Source organism: Anarhichas minor, unplaced genomic scaffold (assembly GCF_050575085.1).
Source record: "Anarhichas minor isolate MPS153535 unplaced genomic scaffold, ASM5057508v1 ptg000136l, whole genome shotgun sequence".
Taxonomy (NCBI): Eukaryota; Metazoa; Chordata; class Actinopteri; order Perciformes; family Anarhichadidae; genus Anarhichas; species Anarhichas minor.
The window spans coordinates 15,187,632-15,205,011 of record NW_027466582.1 but is presented as its reverse complement, the minus strand read 5'-3'; the positions used below and the strand labels follow the sequence as shown (position 1 = coordinate 15,205,011).

The following is a 17,380-nucleotide window of genomic DNA, read 5'->3' as shown; positions in this document are numbered from 1 at the left end:
CACCGAGAATATTCTGCTTATCTGCTCGTCTTTTTCCAAGACTTCCACTATTAAAAAAGGCATCTTGGAAATTGGCATATAAATGCAACCCTGTCTAGCAGGGTCTGCCTGAATGCATTGTGCAGCCCCGGTGACGGCTGTATTTTGTCCTCTCAAGCATCCCATTAATTAAACTCCATCCCCAGCTGGTAAATGTGTTTGTTATTGCAGGACTCAATATCCTCATGGTGCTGCACGCGCGCGGCTGCAAGCTGTGAAGCGTCACCTGTCCAGAAGGAGAGCACTTCATCAAGTCCGGGTCCTCGAAGATTTTAGGTAGCTCGGAGTCAACTTCCTGTTGACCGCAGGTCCCAAACCATATGCCGGCGTAGTCCCCAGAAAAACTGCCAGGTGAGAGGGTTTTAATCACCTTTGAAATGAGTGATTAGAATAATTATTTCAGGGGAGAGGGATGGCTCCTGCTATTAACAGCCCTCTGTTCAATATCACAACAAATTAGGTCGTGCTCATTAGTATGAGTTGTGCTTGCCTAGTGGTTTGGAAAGCATCCATTGGGAACCTGCTTTATTACTTCCCGTGAGTGGGGCATGTAATTAGCATTCGTCAAGTGCTGTGTTTATATAATGCCCCTCCTTTACAAAATGAAATTTTGATGTTACATAAGTGTAACTTACTTGCCTGATCAAGGAGGGTCTCCCTTGCGAGGCTAAATTGTTAGATTATAGGTCGGCAGAACTTCCTCTTGAACTCAAAGTCCGTGGAGAAGGACTTGCAGAGATGCTGCGAATCAACAGGTTGTGTCAAGTCAGAAGTCAAGTTTATTAGCTTTTATCACATATTAAATGGCCCACTGAGACATGCAATAATTGTAGATGAGCCAACCTGGGAGATCTACAGTATAATAGAAAAAAAAAAATCTAAGCACATAATAAAAAACACAATGAGGAAAACCTTGGTAGGGGGAATTCAAAAGGACAGAGGTCCCAAATGGACATAAAGTTGTACCAATCAGTAGAAACACAACTTACAACAACTGGAATAGAATCAAACGGTGGCAAAGAAGTGTTCAGATATTTTAGTAGTCAAAGTATCAAAGGTAAAAGTACTCAGCAGGCAGCAGAAAGGCCCCTGTCAGTACTGTATAATGCATTATCACACTGGATACTGATGCATTCACATGTAAGGAGCATTTAAAAGGAAATATTCTTTGTCCTTGCATTGTTGATGATGTTGATACTGTAACTTGATTGTATTCATGCCAATGCATCTTTAACTCCGTCAGTCAGTTCTCCAGGGGAGCAGAACCAAGCCAACAACCAGCCATTCTTTATTATGTTAATCATGTGTTGAATAAATCTTAAATTAATCACTTGTTAGGCGACTGTTCTCTTGTCTTTTCTTCTAACATTTTTAACAAAAATATTGACTTTTGAATTGCCGTAGGATTAGAGTGGTGGAATATAACTAAATACATTTACTTAAATACTGTAGGATACTTAACCACAGTTTTGTGGTAGTTTTACTTTACTTGAGTATTTCCATTTTGTGTTGCTTAACACTTCAACTCCACTAATGTTTCATTCAGCGGGCAATACTGTAGTTTGTGCTCCACTATATTTTACTATTAAAATTACATTTTGAATCACGGTTTTCATACAAAACAAATAATCATCTTGAAAAATATGATGCTTTTTTTATAGCTTAAACTATCACGCAGTATATACATTTGAAAGTTACAAAAAAAAGTTACAATATGAATGAGAGCCTTTCCTTTTTTAATGAATGAGGTCTCCTGGTCAGTGTGCAGGGGACACAATTGCAGTGCGCACACACTTCCTGATGGAGCTGCTCCTGCGAAGAATAAAAATACACTCCTAGCAAAGCCAGCTAGACGAGTTGTGAAAAAGTTATGTCTGGCTGTCAAGTGGATAGAGAAAGACTATTTTTAAAAATGGACGTCATTCCTCGGTTTTCTGTACATTAATAGCAGAAAATATCCCCATGTCCAGAGAGCCACCGGCACTGGTGACAAGACAACTGCGAAGGGTTGGATTGTTAAAGCTAATTAAGTCCCGGTACCTAGCGTTAGCAACCAGGCTAGCCAGCTAGCGCAAACTGGCTAGCCAATATACTGCAGGCCTTAAGTATCTTGCTTTTACTCGCGAATGTTGTATGGTACTGTTAAAATGTGGTCAGCACTAGTCTGTAATAATGCTATAGGCCCGTATTACGTTGCAAAAGCTAACTTCGAGCACTCTTTGGTGTCAGTGACAGTTTTTGCTAGGGCAGCTACAGCTCGCTCTGCTAGCTAAGCTACGCGGTTAGCCAGTTGGTTGACTGCATCACACTAACGTAGCTGACAGGAGGCTAACATTAAGCCGTTGAATCTTGTTTGAGAGGATGTGTAACCAACCGTGTGGCCCCCTTTTAAAGTATAGCTAGCTAACCGTAACGTTATTCATTATGTTACTTAGCCACGTCCCTGGCCGACGACAAGTTAGTCTACAATTGTGCCATTGTGGTAGCTAGCTAAATGTCTTGAAGCAAGTCTTCTCTTTTGCCCAATTCAACTGTGAAAAGGTGTCAACATGTGTGTTCTTCTTGTCTGCTGTTTGCTCTTTTCAGTAAGCTGCTAGCTGACGTTAGCTAGTAATGTCTCTAACGTTGCCATCCGTCGATATACTTGAAACACCTCCTGGATATCCATTTGAAGAAATCAACTATGAGGATATTGAAGTCGAGGAGGTGGGTTGTGTTTGGTTTTGTGGTCTGACACCGACTTAAGACCAAACGCTCATGCTCTACATGAACGTCCAGAAGACAAGGAGCTGACGTTTACTTTGGAGTAATGTTAACTTTCTGATGTACTGTCCCTATTCAGGTGGTGGGGAGAGGAGCTTTTGGGGTTGTTTGCAAAGCCAAATGGAAAGGCAACGATGTCGCGATCAAGACCATCGAGAGCGAATCGGAGAGGAAAGCCTTTATTGTCGAGGTATTGTTGTGATTGTCTTTACCCCACGACCGCAATATGTTTAGTTGACACACAAACACACACACGCTCTGTCAAGTTCTAGTGGGACAGAGTTTGTGTAATGACAGCCTGTGTGATACATATTTGTGTGCTTAAAGTATTAAATAGCATGCATGCAGATGACGTTTTTCCTCTTTGTCTCCAGCTCCGGCAGCTTTCGCGTGTGAATCACCCCAACATTGTGAAGTTGTACGGCTCTTGCAATAATCCAGTAAGTTGGCTGGACTTGTATTACATGTCACGCTCTCTTAACCGCGCAGCCACATCGACGATTTGACTCCCCAGCAACGGCATGTCCCAGTGCGATCCTGTGTGTTTTCTATTATCTCTCTGGTTGCGTTTCTGATGATTTTTCCTCTTCCCTCTCAGGTCTGCCTTGTGATGGAGTACGCTGAAGGCGGGTCATTGTACAATGGTGAGTTTACACTGCTGTATTACAGATGGCCGCATTTGTCTCGCCTTTGCTAGTGGTGAAACGGAACACAGCCTTGCACAGACATGAGAAGCAGCCCTGTTCAGTTTTTACCCTCCCACTGTTTGCATGTTCAGTCGTTTGTCCCAGTTCCTTGATAATCTAGTCTTTGCACAGTGACATGCGGCACAACCTTGTTTGTCCCTGCAAGTTAATATCCCAACGGACCTGGGAAATAGGGAGCTGTAACAAACAGCAATATGCATTAATGTTATAATGTGTTATTAAAGATACATATGTGTCTGCAAAGTTCAGCATCATAGAATGTGTGTGCATGTGACCCCCATGACTGTTATGTTATGTTTTTAATAAGTTTAACTTAGTGGATGTGGGCCACTAAAGCTGACCAAATGTATTACTCAAATTTCACAGAATTTGGTTGGCACTTGGATAATTCTTTTTATTGCAATTTGGGTCTTGTTTTGACAGTTTTGACCATCATAGCTATTGGTAATAATAAGACTCAGTCGATTGTTGAGGTCTGAGAATGTAGCGACATCGTTTGAAAGAAGTTACATGGGGTCGAGAAATGTGAGCAGATGTCGGACGGTCGACAGGTTTCAATCAAGCCCCCAGGCCTGCTTTCACTGTGACCTGCTGTACATACAGTTCCTCTACAGTGAGGGGTTATTATCGACATCTTGGCGTGCGTGTTTCGTGAGCATATAGGCCTTTTATCTGCTTTCCCAGGACATCAGTGGCTGGAACGGCTTTTATTCCCAAAAGGTTTCGGATCGGGATGCTTTTGTTGTTTCCAGGATGTGAATCCCACAGTGTGAGACGCTGTGCTGCGCTTCACACTTCACAATTAGCTCTCCTCCCTAGTTACCGAATCTCTATCAGAGTTACTCTCGGGGGCTACACTATGGGCGCCATATTGCGTTGTGAATGCTGATTTTGAACAATCTGTTCTCAGTTTTCCCACCTGGAATAAACTTGTGGAAAACGCTGACAGAGAAAGTCGTTAAGCCCTGTGTGTTAGCCTTGTGTTCAGCCCCCTTTTCGAAACACAACAACTCCCAATTGACCTAATCTTGAGACCGCTATGGAAACGCTGACAACAATGGGATGAAAGGAACCTTTAAGTTCCTTGAAAAGTAGTCCCTGGAATAAAATACCCAGGAACTTCTTGCTTGGAACAGGGCTGTCTCGAAGCCCTACTTCCTGCGTGGTTCCTCTCTGTAGGTTCATTGTGTGTGGTGGTGGTGGTTGTGACTGTGCTCTCTTGTCCACAGTGCTGCATGGTGCTGAACCCCTCCCCTATTACACTGCTTCCCATGCCATGAGCTGGTGTTTTCAGTGTTCCCAGGGCGTGGCCTATCTCCATGGCATGAAACCAAAGGCTCTCATTCACAGGGACCTCAAGCCACCCAAGTATGCTCCTCCTCACCTCACTCTCTTGTCTCCTGTTTCACTGTGCCAGCAAAGTGCCCGGTGGTTTCCCCCTTTTTCTTTGATTTACTTCATGTTCAACAAATATTGTACTTTTGAAATTGATCTGATTATTGTGTGGCAGAAGTGTAAACGTTTATATCTTTACATATGGGGTTATTGTGTCTTTACAGAAGTGTGCAGAGGTGTCAGAGTAGGCAGGGTTTGAACTTGTCTCTCAAGCTCTTCTTTAAAAGAGAGTTTTCGTGTTTATTTTGAACACTCTGAACCCCATTTAACTCTGAAGTCCTGCGGAAGTAGAGAGAACTCAAACGTTTGTGCAGTGTAACACAGTTATGATGCCATATATCAAAGAAAAAGAAAAAACGGCTGCACTTTCACTGAATGTTTGTCATTTATTTAAATGAGACATGTATAAAAACGTCTTGTTTTAAAAAAATATTTATATTTTAAGCTTGGATTTGGTTATTTTTTCTGATGGAAGCATATTCATATTGTTTTACGTGAAACATATTTCCATACATGCACACACACACACACAGAGTATTTCTATAAAAAGGATCCTTTTTCTGAGCTCAGAGCTTTTAAATGAAACAATCTGGGGGAAAAAGAAGGCGTCAGAAGTATAAAAGTTTTGAAACCACTGTGTGTACGTTGTACCTGTCGCTGGTTATAGCACTCTTTTATTCCAGCACTTTTCTTTTTACTCAAACAACTCCGAAAGTTAACTTTCTTTTATTTTTTTAATTGATTACTTCAAGTTCAAAGCATTGTCAGCATCTAATAGAGTTTATTTCTTGCTCTTTTTGTTTTTCTTCCAGTCTGCTTCTAGTGTTAGGCGGCACTGTGCTGAAGATATGTGACTTTGGAACAGCATGTGACATTCAGACCCACATGACCAACAACAAAGGAAGTGCAGCATGGATGGCCCCAGAGGTATTTGAAGGCAAGTATGAGTGGCATTCCAAGTAGTTGAAGAGCTTTGGATACCTGCCCTGTTAGTTGTTGTTTTAACTAAATAGTGTATATTGTTTGATTTCTGTAAATGCTCACAGAATCACCACAAGCCAATGAAACCAGCTCACTAAGGACAGGATTTGAGAACTTGTTCCCGTTGAGTGCTTGTCTGATTCGTTGAGATCGCATATCTCCGAGCCAATTGATTCCTCTTAGTGATGTGCAACGTCATTGTCAACTGTCAGAGAAGTTGCTATTACCCTGAGGGGAAGCACCCTCTTTCCTCCCAGCTGATGCTTACATCTTAAACAACTAATCTGTGTTGAAATCAGCAGGAGAGCTAGTTTTTGTTAGCCGTTAGCCGTTAGCAGCCGCTGGGCAGCTGCTTGGCAGCTGCTTGGCTAAATAGCAGAGCTAGCAGCTAATGCTAACAGAGGTTACAATGATTATGATGGGTTCAATCTCTGATTGGTAGAAATTAGTATTGGGCGAAGGTAAGGGCGTAAGGGCGTGTTATCTTGTAAATTGCCGTAAAACTTGACCTGTTTTAACTTCCTATAACTAGCTCTGAGCAGCTTAAATCATTGAAAATATTTACCAAGATTTGACATCATTACAGTACATCGTTTGAATTTTGTGTTTTTTATGCAAACGACCACTATAGATGACAATAACAAAGTAAAGGGATAATATTTAGACTCTTTGACGGATTACACTGAATCAGCAACGGAATCAATAAAGAATCGATAAAGATAAAATCTCATGAATTCCCATCCCGGCAGCTCACTCATTTGTATATGCTTTGTTCTTGCACCCACCTGTGCCTGTTCACCATTAGCTTAGCGCTTGCAGCATCGTGGCACTAACCCTTGAGTCAGCATCAGCAGCCTGACTCTGCTGCTCTATTGATGGTGGTCTCCCAAGCACAGTGAGACGATGAATGGAGTGATGCCGCTGGCTTTATTTCCCCCAGGAGATGACGGTGTAAAATGTGTGTTCTCATTCAGCCAGGAGCCTAATGTACTTCTACATGATGGGACGGGTTCTTGGCCGTTACCTTGTTTTTGGAGGCAACTTACAAGACTCCAGTGCGATTAAACAACTCACTTCTGCCCTCTCTGTGAACTCTTTACAACTAATTTGCATCCGCTTTACCCACACAGCAACTTTTTGAATAGGTGCGTGATGTGCACTTAAATTCTGCAATAATAGGCCAAGTAATTAAGCAACACAGGAGCCGCTCCTCGGTTAAAAAATTGCTCCCTTATTCTCTTCCTCGTCCTCCTCCTCCTCCCCCCTTGAAAGCAGAGATGAGATAAAAGCTGCTGTGCTTTCTCTGGCTCATCCTCTCTCTCATCTCAAACGTGCCACGGAGAATTACCTTTTTATCAAGTCAGTCAGTGATGTCAAACGCAGCCTGTCCGCCCCGTTTGAAGAGGACCTAAGTGTTGCTGTGTCTTCTGATGTACGTTGCAGGCAGCAATTACAGCGAGAAGTGCGACGTGTTCAGCTGGGGGATCATTCTCTGGGAGGTGATCACTCGCAGGAAGCCCTTCGATGAAATCGGAGGACCAGCCTTTCGCATTATGTGGGCCGTGCACAACGGTGAGTCACTTACTGTGTGTGTGTGTGTGTGTGTGTGTGTCAGGTGGGGTGGGGGGAGGAGGAGCTATAGGATGCAAAGGCCATGTCCAGCTGTCAGCTGCTGTGAGCCTTCAGACGTGCCCGCCCCGCTAGGCCTGCTGGGAGACTGTGAGAGTATGAAGAGCCTGGCAGGAGAGTGCAGCTGAAAGGCATGTTCACCTGTGCTAGTGCGGAGATGGATGGGGGGGAGAATACTAATGGGACACTAATAACATCTGGCCACAGGTTTAATATTTGAATCTGCCTGCCTGAGTCATTATGGTTGGTGCAGCGGGAGACGGGGGATTTAGCATAAATATGCAATATTTATGTCTGGTGTGATGGTAAATGTTGTTTCTTTGTTTGACTGTTTTTTGTTTTTTTGTTTTTTTTCTTACACATTCAGGCACAAGACCTCCTTTAATCAATAATTTGCCCAAGCCCTTAGAGAGCCTGATGACCCGCTGCTGGTCTAAAGACCCCTCTCAGCGGCCTTCCATGGAGGAGATAGTGAAGATCATGACTCATCTAATGAAGGTAATCTGCTTCCCCCTTTTCTCCCAGGCTTTCATTAAACTGGAGCGGATGAACGGGATTAGGTAAAGTTTTAATGCGACATAAAGTTACAGTACACACACTATCGTTTTCCACAGAGGTGTTCTTGTCATTAGGCCGTCCCTCATTGATATGAATGGGGTGGATAAAAGTAATCATTTCATTTCGAGGTGTTGTGACTCATTCCTGCAGCACTGCAATCTACATCCTCCAAAACGACCGTACAGTTGAATCAACACGTCTCAGTTTAAGCAAATTCATATAGTAGCAGTAGTTTTAGGTAGGTACCTAATGAATATAAATATTTGAACTTTGATTCAGCACGTCATTACCTGCAAGTCTAACTCGTGATGCGGTCACTCCAGCAGCTCGGGAGGAATATTTGCTGATTCAGAGTTTGTGTCATCCTGGAAAGCGGCCTGGCTCCTCATATTGACAATTTCCTACGGGTCACTCCCCTGCACATCCCTTCTCTGTTTATTCATTCAAACACACTTGACACTTTACATTACACTTCATCATACTTGTATATAGTACTGTTATCTGTTTGTTGTGCACTTTATTTTATATTCTTTTATATTCTATCGTTAATCTTAAAATGTTTCTAGCCAGACTAAATGAGAAAACGAGCACTGTGGCTTATGAAAGTGCGCTTAGAAGATGTCTTTCTTCCTTTCTTGACAGTAAACCATCAGCACATATGTTTACTGGTAGTTTAGCTTTTAGATTGAAGCTAAAAATCACACGTCTACTGTCGAAATCCGGTGGTTGGTCTTCATTGCTTTCGCACTACAAATTAACCCACAGTCCAATTTAGAACAGAACCGAAACAGATGTTTTCAGGCCATCTCTGCCCAAATAACGGCGCAAATAAGAGGTACATAATATAAGAATGAAAGTCATTTTTTCTTCTTTTGGCAGTACTTCCCAGGATCTGATGAACCCCTGCAATATCCATACCAGTATTCAGACGATGGGCAGAGCAACTCTCCAACTAGCACAGGTACGGGAGTCCCACCAGCACAGGAAGTTGATGTTAAAGCAGTACCCGGCACTTACTGCACGGCTGTCCATGATGCAGACACACACAGACGTTTTACTCACTGTTGCCGCCGTTCAATGCTGCCGATCACAACCCCCTCTAAATCCAAAGTCGCTTAAGTTTGTTACATTGTAGTAACAACTTTGCGTTTTTAAATCCCCAGATAATAGGTAGGTGGAGATCTGTGATTGTCTGGTATCGCAAGACTCCTCCGTTTGTCTGTTTTTTAATTATTTTGAGTTTTTTCAGTGTTGTGAAACACCAAATATAAGCAGCAAATGCATTGTAAAATCTTAAAAAGGCACCACAGTTGAGAAATTATGAAAGCTATAAAGCCTCTCTCCTGTCCTGCGTCTCGGGGAATGCCAGGTTCCTACGTGGACTGCACCGGCACCAGCACAAGCAGCAAAAGCGACGCCAACATGGAGCACAGTGATTCTCAAGGGAGCAATGACACTATCAAGATCACGCCTCAGTTCGCCCCTTACTTCAAGCCAAAGGTAAACCAACTCTTCAGTATGATTAAGTATTGTCCCAAACAGGCTCCTGTAGTGACGGTTTGTCTTTGGTTCCCTCAGACAGACCCGCTGAGGACTCTGCCTCTGTCCAGGGGGGGCAGCGTTGAGAGTCTGCCCGCACGGACGCAGTGCCTGGCGTCGTCGGACAACAAAAGAATGAGCGCCGACCTGTCGGAGCTGGAGCCCAAGATGCCGTTTACGCCTGCAGGTAATGCCAGACATTTACACGGCACACGGAAGCAGGAAGAGGAGCTCATCGAGGCAAATTGGGCACGTCGCTTATGAGATTCAGAATGTTCTATTTAAATAAGAAACGTTGCACAGAAGGCATGCAAGTGTTATTGTCAAGTCTTGTTGAAATGAGGCCTCTCCCAAGTCCACAAGAAACTCCTCCCATGACACTTTGTGTCAGTTTATTTTTCATGTGCTTTCATCACATAGAGTAGATTGATTCCTCATATAAACACAGCCATGTCCCCCCTGAACGCTAAGGCAGCAGAAAGACAGCAGACTCACCAGTGCTGAGGAATTTACATTTGAGCACACAGAGTTCGTCAGGGCTTTTGTTGTTGCTCTTTTAGTTTTGTCACACTTTGATGCAACGTTAATGAATGGAGTTCGTGTAATTCGAGCACCGGCGGTCTGTGTCCGAACGCCCCGCTGTCGTTTGTGCCGAAAAAAGCAGCGTCTGGAAACGGACGTGCATGCTGCACGTGCACTGTATGCTCTGCATGTGCGTGGCCCACGATTCCACACAGTCCTGCCGTGGGCCCCCCCACCCACCCACCCAGTCTGTCTTAGTCCGCATGCTTGTCGTGTTCGCAGCTGTATGTGTGTATGTGTGTGTTTTTCGCAGCACGTCCGCAGTTTAAACGAGGCCACCGTAAAACGGCATCGTACGGCACCATTCTGGATGTCCCCAAGATCGTCGTCACAGGTATCTCTGGGGCCACTGGGCTTCCTGGTGACCGGGTGGAGCTGGCTTGGCTTGGCTGTTGTGGGTTGCTGTGCTCTCTGACGGGGCTCTCTCCTGTGTGTGTCACTCCATACGATACCAACCGCGGAATGTTCATTCATATTAACGATGTTGCATGTTAAGGGCAGTCTCTATTTTTAAGAAAAGGATGTTATTGACCCTTTGCTAAGCCCCGCCCCCCGCTGCTAGTCTGACTAGCTGTCAGAGCTACCGTGGAGCCCACACTGTCACTAACTGCACTCCATGAATATATATAATCGAATATTTAAAGATAGAAGCTAATGCTACAGATCACAGTGTAAAAGGGTCCCACCACATCACTCTGGCGGATGCTACACTATGGTTGGCCGGTCCGCTTTTCGAGCGGCGGGACTTAGCAAAGGGTCAGTTGAGCCGGTCCTGGAGTAACACACATCGGAGTTGCCTTTTTGTCTCTGTGTCTTCTGTGATTTTCCAGTTGGCAGAAGCGGGACATGAGTTAATATCCTCATCTGGTGTCACTTTTTTTTGTTACACCCAAAATCTAGTTCCAGCTCATTAAGTGTCCGTCACCTGTGTCAATAACGACACATTTTGAGCTGACTCCAGGGCATCCAATCATTAGATCCGTTGGGCTGACACAGGTGAGATGAACCCTTTAACTCACGTCCCCGTCCTCTCTGTCTCCTCGCTGGCTTGGCTGCAGCAGATCACGAGTAACTCAGTGCTCCAGTTCTCTGCATTTCAGCTCGTCCTTGCCTTTCATGCATCGAGGACTTGGCTGGTGGGTTGTTGTTTTTTTGGTGGGTTTTTTCTCCCCCTCTTGCTCTCTTAACATCCATTAACTTTGGAAAAAAACTCCTTTTGATTAATTCCTCTCACATTGAGGGTCAGAGCTATTATTACAAGCAGAGGTACCAGTGAAAGGAATGGGGACAGCTCTAGATTTCAGGAAAAAAAGGGCTTTTATTTTGAAACATGTTGAATGTAATCCGGTGACGAAAGGAGTCAGCTGATGCATGTTATTACATAGTGCTCGTGTACACGAGGTCATAACTCCTTGGTAGCCATTGAGTAGTGATGTAGCGCTATACAAAGTTCACCATTCGGTATATATCTCAGGTATGAGGTCACGGTACAAAACCTTTTCAATAGCAGGAAAATTCAATTCAGTTTCATGACACACAAAAAAAAATAACTGTAGAGAGTTCCACTCAGTGTATTACAACAACAGAGGAGGCCGAATCTGTCCAACAAGTTCTTTGTGTTCTCTTCAGTGTGCTTGTCTGTTAATGTGTTGTGCCTTCAGTGTGTCGTAGACAGAGCTTCTAGATAAACCCAGTCACTGTATTAGCTTTGAGTGAGTAAGTGAAATCAACTTGATGTGTCCCATGTCATGTAAAGTTTGGGAAATGCGCAGACTATGGAGTAAAAAACGTGTAATCCCAATACACATGACATAGTCGTGTTGCATCTTGCTATGTGAAACCTGGGAGTGCTATGTTATATGCTGTATATTGTGGTTGTGGGTAGGTTTAGTCTACGGTGGTGTGTGTGTGTGTGTGTTTGTGTGTTCGTTGTGCACCGTCAGAAGTGCTGGGTGCCTTTTAGCACCTCCGTCCCTTCTGGCCGTGCCACAGCGCCGTGTAGACGGTCCAGCACACGGAGGGTTAAATCAGTGCAGCTGTCCCCGGGGCACCAAACATCCCAGCATCGCTGTCTGCTAGCTCTGCCGGGGTCTCACTCTCTGTCCCCCCCCCCCCCCCCTCTGTCCGTCCTGTCCACAGCCACATGCGAGCCTCAGAGACGTCGGTCCGTGCAGGATCTGCCAGGCATCGGCACAGAGTCCAGCCAGGTAAGACACGGTCACTGTTGGGATCGAGAGCGGATAGGGGTCGGTGTAGCTGCGGTTATATTTCAAAGATAATCTAAATTAAATTACTCTCTGAATGAATGAGGCATGTGTACGTGTCAAAGTACATGAAAACAGTTACTGTGGGTAATATATATATATATATATATATATATATGTATATATCTATTTATTTTTATTTTTTTTCTCGTGGCATGTGTAATTGTAAAAAAAAAAAATACTTTCCTCAAACTTGCGGTCATTAATAACTTCTATTGTACTTTGCTTTGCTGTTATTGTCTAATGAAAGAAGACGGCAAAAATGGGACTTGAAGGCTTTTCCTTTTTATTCCCATAAAAACTAATTTGCTCGTATGTAGGCCTATAAACAAATATATGAATACACAGACTGTATCTTACGCCAACATGAAAGACTTGGCTTTATTGAGACTGTCTATCGATCTCCTGCGCTGCGTTTCAGCACCCGGGACAGCACCACACACACCCGCTACACAAACAAACCGAGAATAACTCATAATATTTACTGTTGATGCATCATGAATAATGTGAGATTGATATTCCTTATTTCACGGGCTATTTCGATTTTTAGGGTAATGCATAGCCTATTTTAAAAAAAAAATCAATGTCAAAAGCACTTCCATTGTTATTTAATATTATTTAACATGGAAGCTAATAAACACCTCGTCTTCAAATGTAAGCTTTATGATGCTCGGATGAACTCCAGCAGAACCCGACCAAAGGGGTTTATCTCTTTGTAGTGCCGCTGTCATCATTCCTCCAGCGGAAGCCGTGTGGATGTGTGACTGATGCCGTCTTATCAAGAGAGAGAACCCCTTTGGGAGGAGAGGTCACGGAGTATGACACGTGTCAGACGAACAGCCCGGCGCTCCTTTTTTCTCAAACCGCTCTGGGCTTCAAACGGACTCCGGGGCTCGGGAGTGTTTCTCCTGCTTTCCCAAACATTTGTCTCCATTTGTAACGGATGTAAAGCCACAGCTCTGTGCACTCAGAAGTTCATCTGGAGTTCAGCGTGAAGACTTTGAACACAAATACTGTTCGCTGAAGAAGATAAATCGCGCCGTGCTGCCTGTTCAGATTCCCAGTAGCGTGACAAGTGCCATTGATCATGGAGTTGTGTGTTTGTGTGAGTTTTGCTTTGTTACCGTTCTGATTCTATTCCCATGTTTGGATCCAGAGAGACACTGAGACACTAACCTCAGATTCACTGCATACAAAACAGTCTGTTTGTTCATTTTAGACCAATGTTCATTGTTTGAATTCTCCTTATTTTCAATGACATTCTATCACACCATCCCTTTGATGGCTGGACGTACTAATTGCAAGCGGACACAATCACAAATCTCACCAGTACGAATGGAATTCAGCTTCATTTGGCCCACGCCTCCAAATGTGCATTGATAAGCAGATTAGAGCGGCATTATTAGTTTTTTACTTTTTATTTTTGTGGTGGCCCAGGTCACATGTTGCCACTCAGGAGCCGTGACTGGCTCGCCAGATGACTGACGGGTGTCTCGTGTCCTCTCTTAGGGGAGCAGGAACAGCAGCCGGTCCTCCAGTCCGAGTCTGAGGATGATGCCTGACAAGACGAGCAGCAGGGGTTACTTCTCCCCCGACGAACCCACAGGTACTTGCAAAGCCAAAATGATGTGTTTGCATAAAAGTGTTTCCTCTTTTGTCTTCATAAGGCCAGTTAATAACTGGTTCCTGCCAAACAGATGCAAGTGTGAACGCCCCCCTGACTGGCATGCATTTTGTTAATATTTTGCAAACACGCCAGTTGTAACAGCATCTGTGTCATTGTGGCCAGATGTTTTTACATCTGTCAGGCTCCACTGGAGACACTGTAGTGTTGGATCACTGATTTCGGGTCAGCCCGAGCTGAGGAGGCGGTCAGAAAGGTTATTTCTGAGGGTGGTGGAACAGCCGACACCGTTCCCGTGCAGTCACAGAGAAAAACCAACTCTTTTCTCTTTCCTCTCTTTCCTCAGACACCAACGGCTCGGACAACTCCATTCCCATGGCTTATCTCACCCTGGATCACCAGCTGCAGGTACACCGTCGTCGTTTCATTTAAATATTGTCCGATCGCGACTTTAACTTGGGTGGTGTTGCGGCGCCGCTCTTTTCCTCTCAAAGATGAGTTGAAGGGCATTGTGAATGACTTCATTATGAAGGGATTAGCCCTGAAACCATGATGCTGTCTGAAAAGTGGAATGTGCATATAAATACACGTTGGCAGCACCAGTGAGATGTTTGGCGTATTATTAACTGCTCAGACTAGCCGGTATAAATACATTCTGCCGTCATGCGCGGGCAGACGTCAATTAACAGCAGCATGCGTGTTGTTGTTTTTCTTCCAGCCTCTCGCTCCCTGTCCCAACTCCAAAGAGTCCATGGCCGTGTTTGAGCAGCACTGCAAGATGGCCCAAGAATACCTGAAGGTGCAAACGGAGATCGCCCTGCTGATCCAGAGAAAGTACGTTGACTTGCAACAAGTGTGTTGTGTACTACGCTGCAGATGGTAAAAATGACCAATAATGATACAGATTCATGCCACTCAAGTGAGGCAGCGGAGGCTCCAGAAACGAGCGGAGCAGTAATTCACTAAATTCATTAAGTCTAATAAATTCCACATGTTAGTTTGAATCGATCCGAAACAAGCGCCCCAAAAAACAGCAGCCCTCGCTATAAAAGATAACAGCGCTTCATATCCCGTCTGCGCAGGAAGGAGCTCATCGCTGAACTGGACCAAGACGAGAAGGACCAGCAGAACACGTCCCGTCTGGTGCAGGAGCACAAAAAGCTGCTGGAGGAGAACAAGAGTCTGTCCACGTACTACCAGAAGTGCAAAAAGCAGCTGGACCTGATCCGGGTCCAGCAACAGAAGAGACAGGGCACGTCGTGATGAGACAGAGACGTCTATGAACTGCTACCAATCTCCCCCCCCCCTCCTCCCCTCACCCCCGGCACTATAACACTACCCACTCATTCTCTGCACACACACACACACACACACTGTTCCCAGTCCAGCTTTGTAAAGACCCCCGTGTCCTGTATGTCGCCTTGTAGACCCTCGACGTCTGTCCAGCAGGAAGATGACGTCCTCTGTACAGACATTTGCACATCCTCACAGTGTATTCTGTGACCGCCGACCAAACAATCACTCCAGCCCCACGGACCCTGCCGCTTCGCTCCGGGGGGGGGGGGGGGGGTTGGACCTTTCTCGGGCCCCCCTCCCTCCCCCCCTCTCGGGTGCGACGGCGGGCCGACGAGTGCGGGTCGTGTGTTCCTACATGATTGCTCTCAGGGCCCTCTGGGCTGCCCGGTCGGTGTGCGTCCACGCCTCAGCAGCCGGGGCGGCCACACCGTCCTCCAGAATGTGAAAAAAGGCTTTTTCGGGGGGGGGGGGGGGGGAGTGTGAATCATATGCAAGAATCTTCGGAGATCGGTGAGGTATGTTTGGAACCTGTTCTGCAGCGCGTGTGCGTGGAATCCCTGTTATGCAAACCACACACCCCTTAAATCAACTTATTTATGTCCCCCCTTTTCCCCTTTTTTCTAATTGTGAGCATGAGCCCTTTCCCACAACCTGCCGGGGGTGGGGGGGTAAAACCTGGATGCAGCGTTAATAATCTGCTCCTTATGCTCTTAAAACAAAAACACATACCGAGCTTCCCGAGCAAACACGGGGAGCTGCGGATTCCCCTTTTTATTTGGACTTCAGTATTGTTGTTTTTTGTCTTTTCTATTCAGTAGTTCACTTTGTACGATAGCTCTTGTGTCATTTCTGCGTTACAACATGTTTTATCTGGTCTGGGAATGCCCTGTATAGGGAGCCTATAGCTCCCTATACAGTATCTAGTTTGTTTTTAAGTTCACATGTTGCCTTAGAAGTTGCCTGCATTTTAAGTGCTTGTTTTATGTGACATGTAGTGGGGATAAAAGCAAAAAAAAAAAAATAGATATATTTTTTATGTAATGGACAGTGAATGAAATTGTGAGCGAGAAGGATCGATGTCAGTAAGCTGATGATGTAAATGCGTCCCACCAGCTTTACATCCAAAACATGACATGTACTCTAAAAAGAATGTGATTTTTGTTTTGTTTCTTTCATATCCCTCAAGTACTTTTTGCACAATCACTTTTCTTTTTTTCTTCTTCTGGTCATGTACAAATTTTAATCTCTCATTGAAGCAATTCTGATTTTAAAAGGGCAAGACTTGACGAGTCTTACTTTTAAAATGTGTTACTGTACAGGACCTCCCTCCGTTCACAAAGAATGAATTTACCACGCGCACACCACACTGTTCATGAAGTGTTTCCTAGGCCATTGGGAACCGAGCTACAGTACACGGCGGTGAGCAAGGCATTACGAAATAAACTGAATGGTGAAAAAGTTTCACTTCTTCCATGCGTGTGTGTTTGTGGCGGATGCATTCATTTGAAATCATGAATCATGTTTCAAAGTTATGATTATTTATTTTTATCTTTAATTTGTAATTCCTATAATTGTAATGTCTGTAGTGGGGATGCTCCCCCGGAACTCTGTTCTCAACGGGAACCGATAAAACAGAAGTAAATACCCGGAGTATCGTTAAGGTCCGGAGTTAAAGGTTCTGCTATCTCCGCGCAAAGCGGTTAGTACAGCGTGAGACACGCAGCATGGCAGCGAGAAGAAGTGTGGCTACATTTTACTCCAGTAGATGCTGAGAACTTGTCGTTGTCTCAAATGCATTAAAACCCTCACAAGAGAGGAAACACCAGCGATTTCTCAAAACATTTGGGGAACACGCAGAACATAAATGTGCAGAAATGCACAGTTTTCTACCGTTTGTCGAGCAGCCGTCCGTCCTCGTCCACTGCAGGTAACGTTAGCGATGCCATCGGGAGTTTGGTAATAATAACAGGCTAATGGATGAAAGCTAGTCGCTCAGCTAACTG

At 44.7% G+C, this 17,380-nt stretch overlaps 1 protein-coding gene across 3 annotated transcripts; it reads left to right on the top strand.

The window, feature by feature from the left end:
- Positions 1-1,827: 1,827 nt before the first annotated feature.
- Positions 1,828-16,838, top strand: map3k7 (mitogen-activated protein kinase kinase kinase 7). 3 transcript variants are annotated; one of them, XM_076083690.1, is made up of 18 exons: positions 1,828-2,046; positions 2,626-2,745; positions 2,882-2,992; positions 3,177-3,242; positions 3,401-3,446; positions 4,739-4,877; positions 5,717-5,845; positions 7,333-7,457; positions 7,882-8,012; positions 8,952-9,033; positions 9,442-9,572; positions 9,651-9,798; positions 10,447-10,527; positions 12,333-12,400; positions 13,967-14,063; positions 14,428-14,489; positions 14,800-14,915; positions 15,164-16,838. In XM_076083690.1, the coding sequence occupies exons 2-18, from the start codon at positions 2,653-2,655 to the stop codon at positions 15,342-15,344; spliced, it is 1,806 nt and encodes a 601-aa protein (XP_075939805.1). In that variant the 5' UTR covers positions 1,828-2,046; positions 2,626-2,652; the 3' UTR covers positions 15,345-16,838. The 3 variants fall into 3 exon arrangements, with proteins under 3 accessions (XP_075939805.1, XP_075939806.1, XP_075939807.1); XM_076083691.1 differs by having other exon boundaries at positions 1,828-2,745; XM_076083692.1 differs by lacking the exon at positions 10,447-10,527 and having other exon boundaries at positions 1,829-2,046.
- Positions 16,839-17,380: the final 542 nt, after the last annotated feature.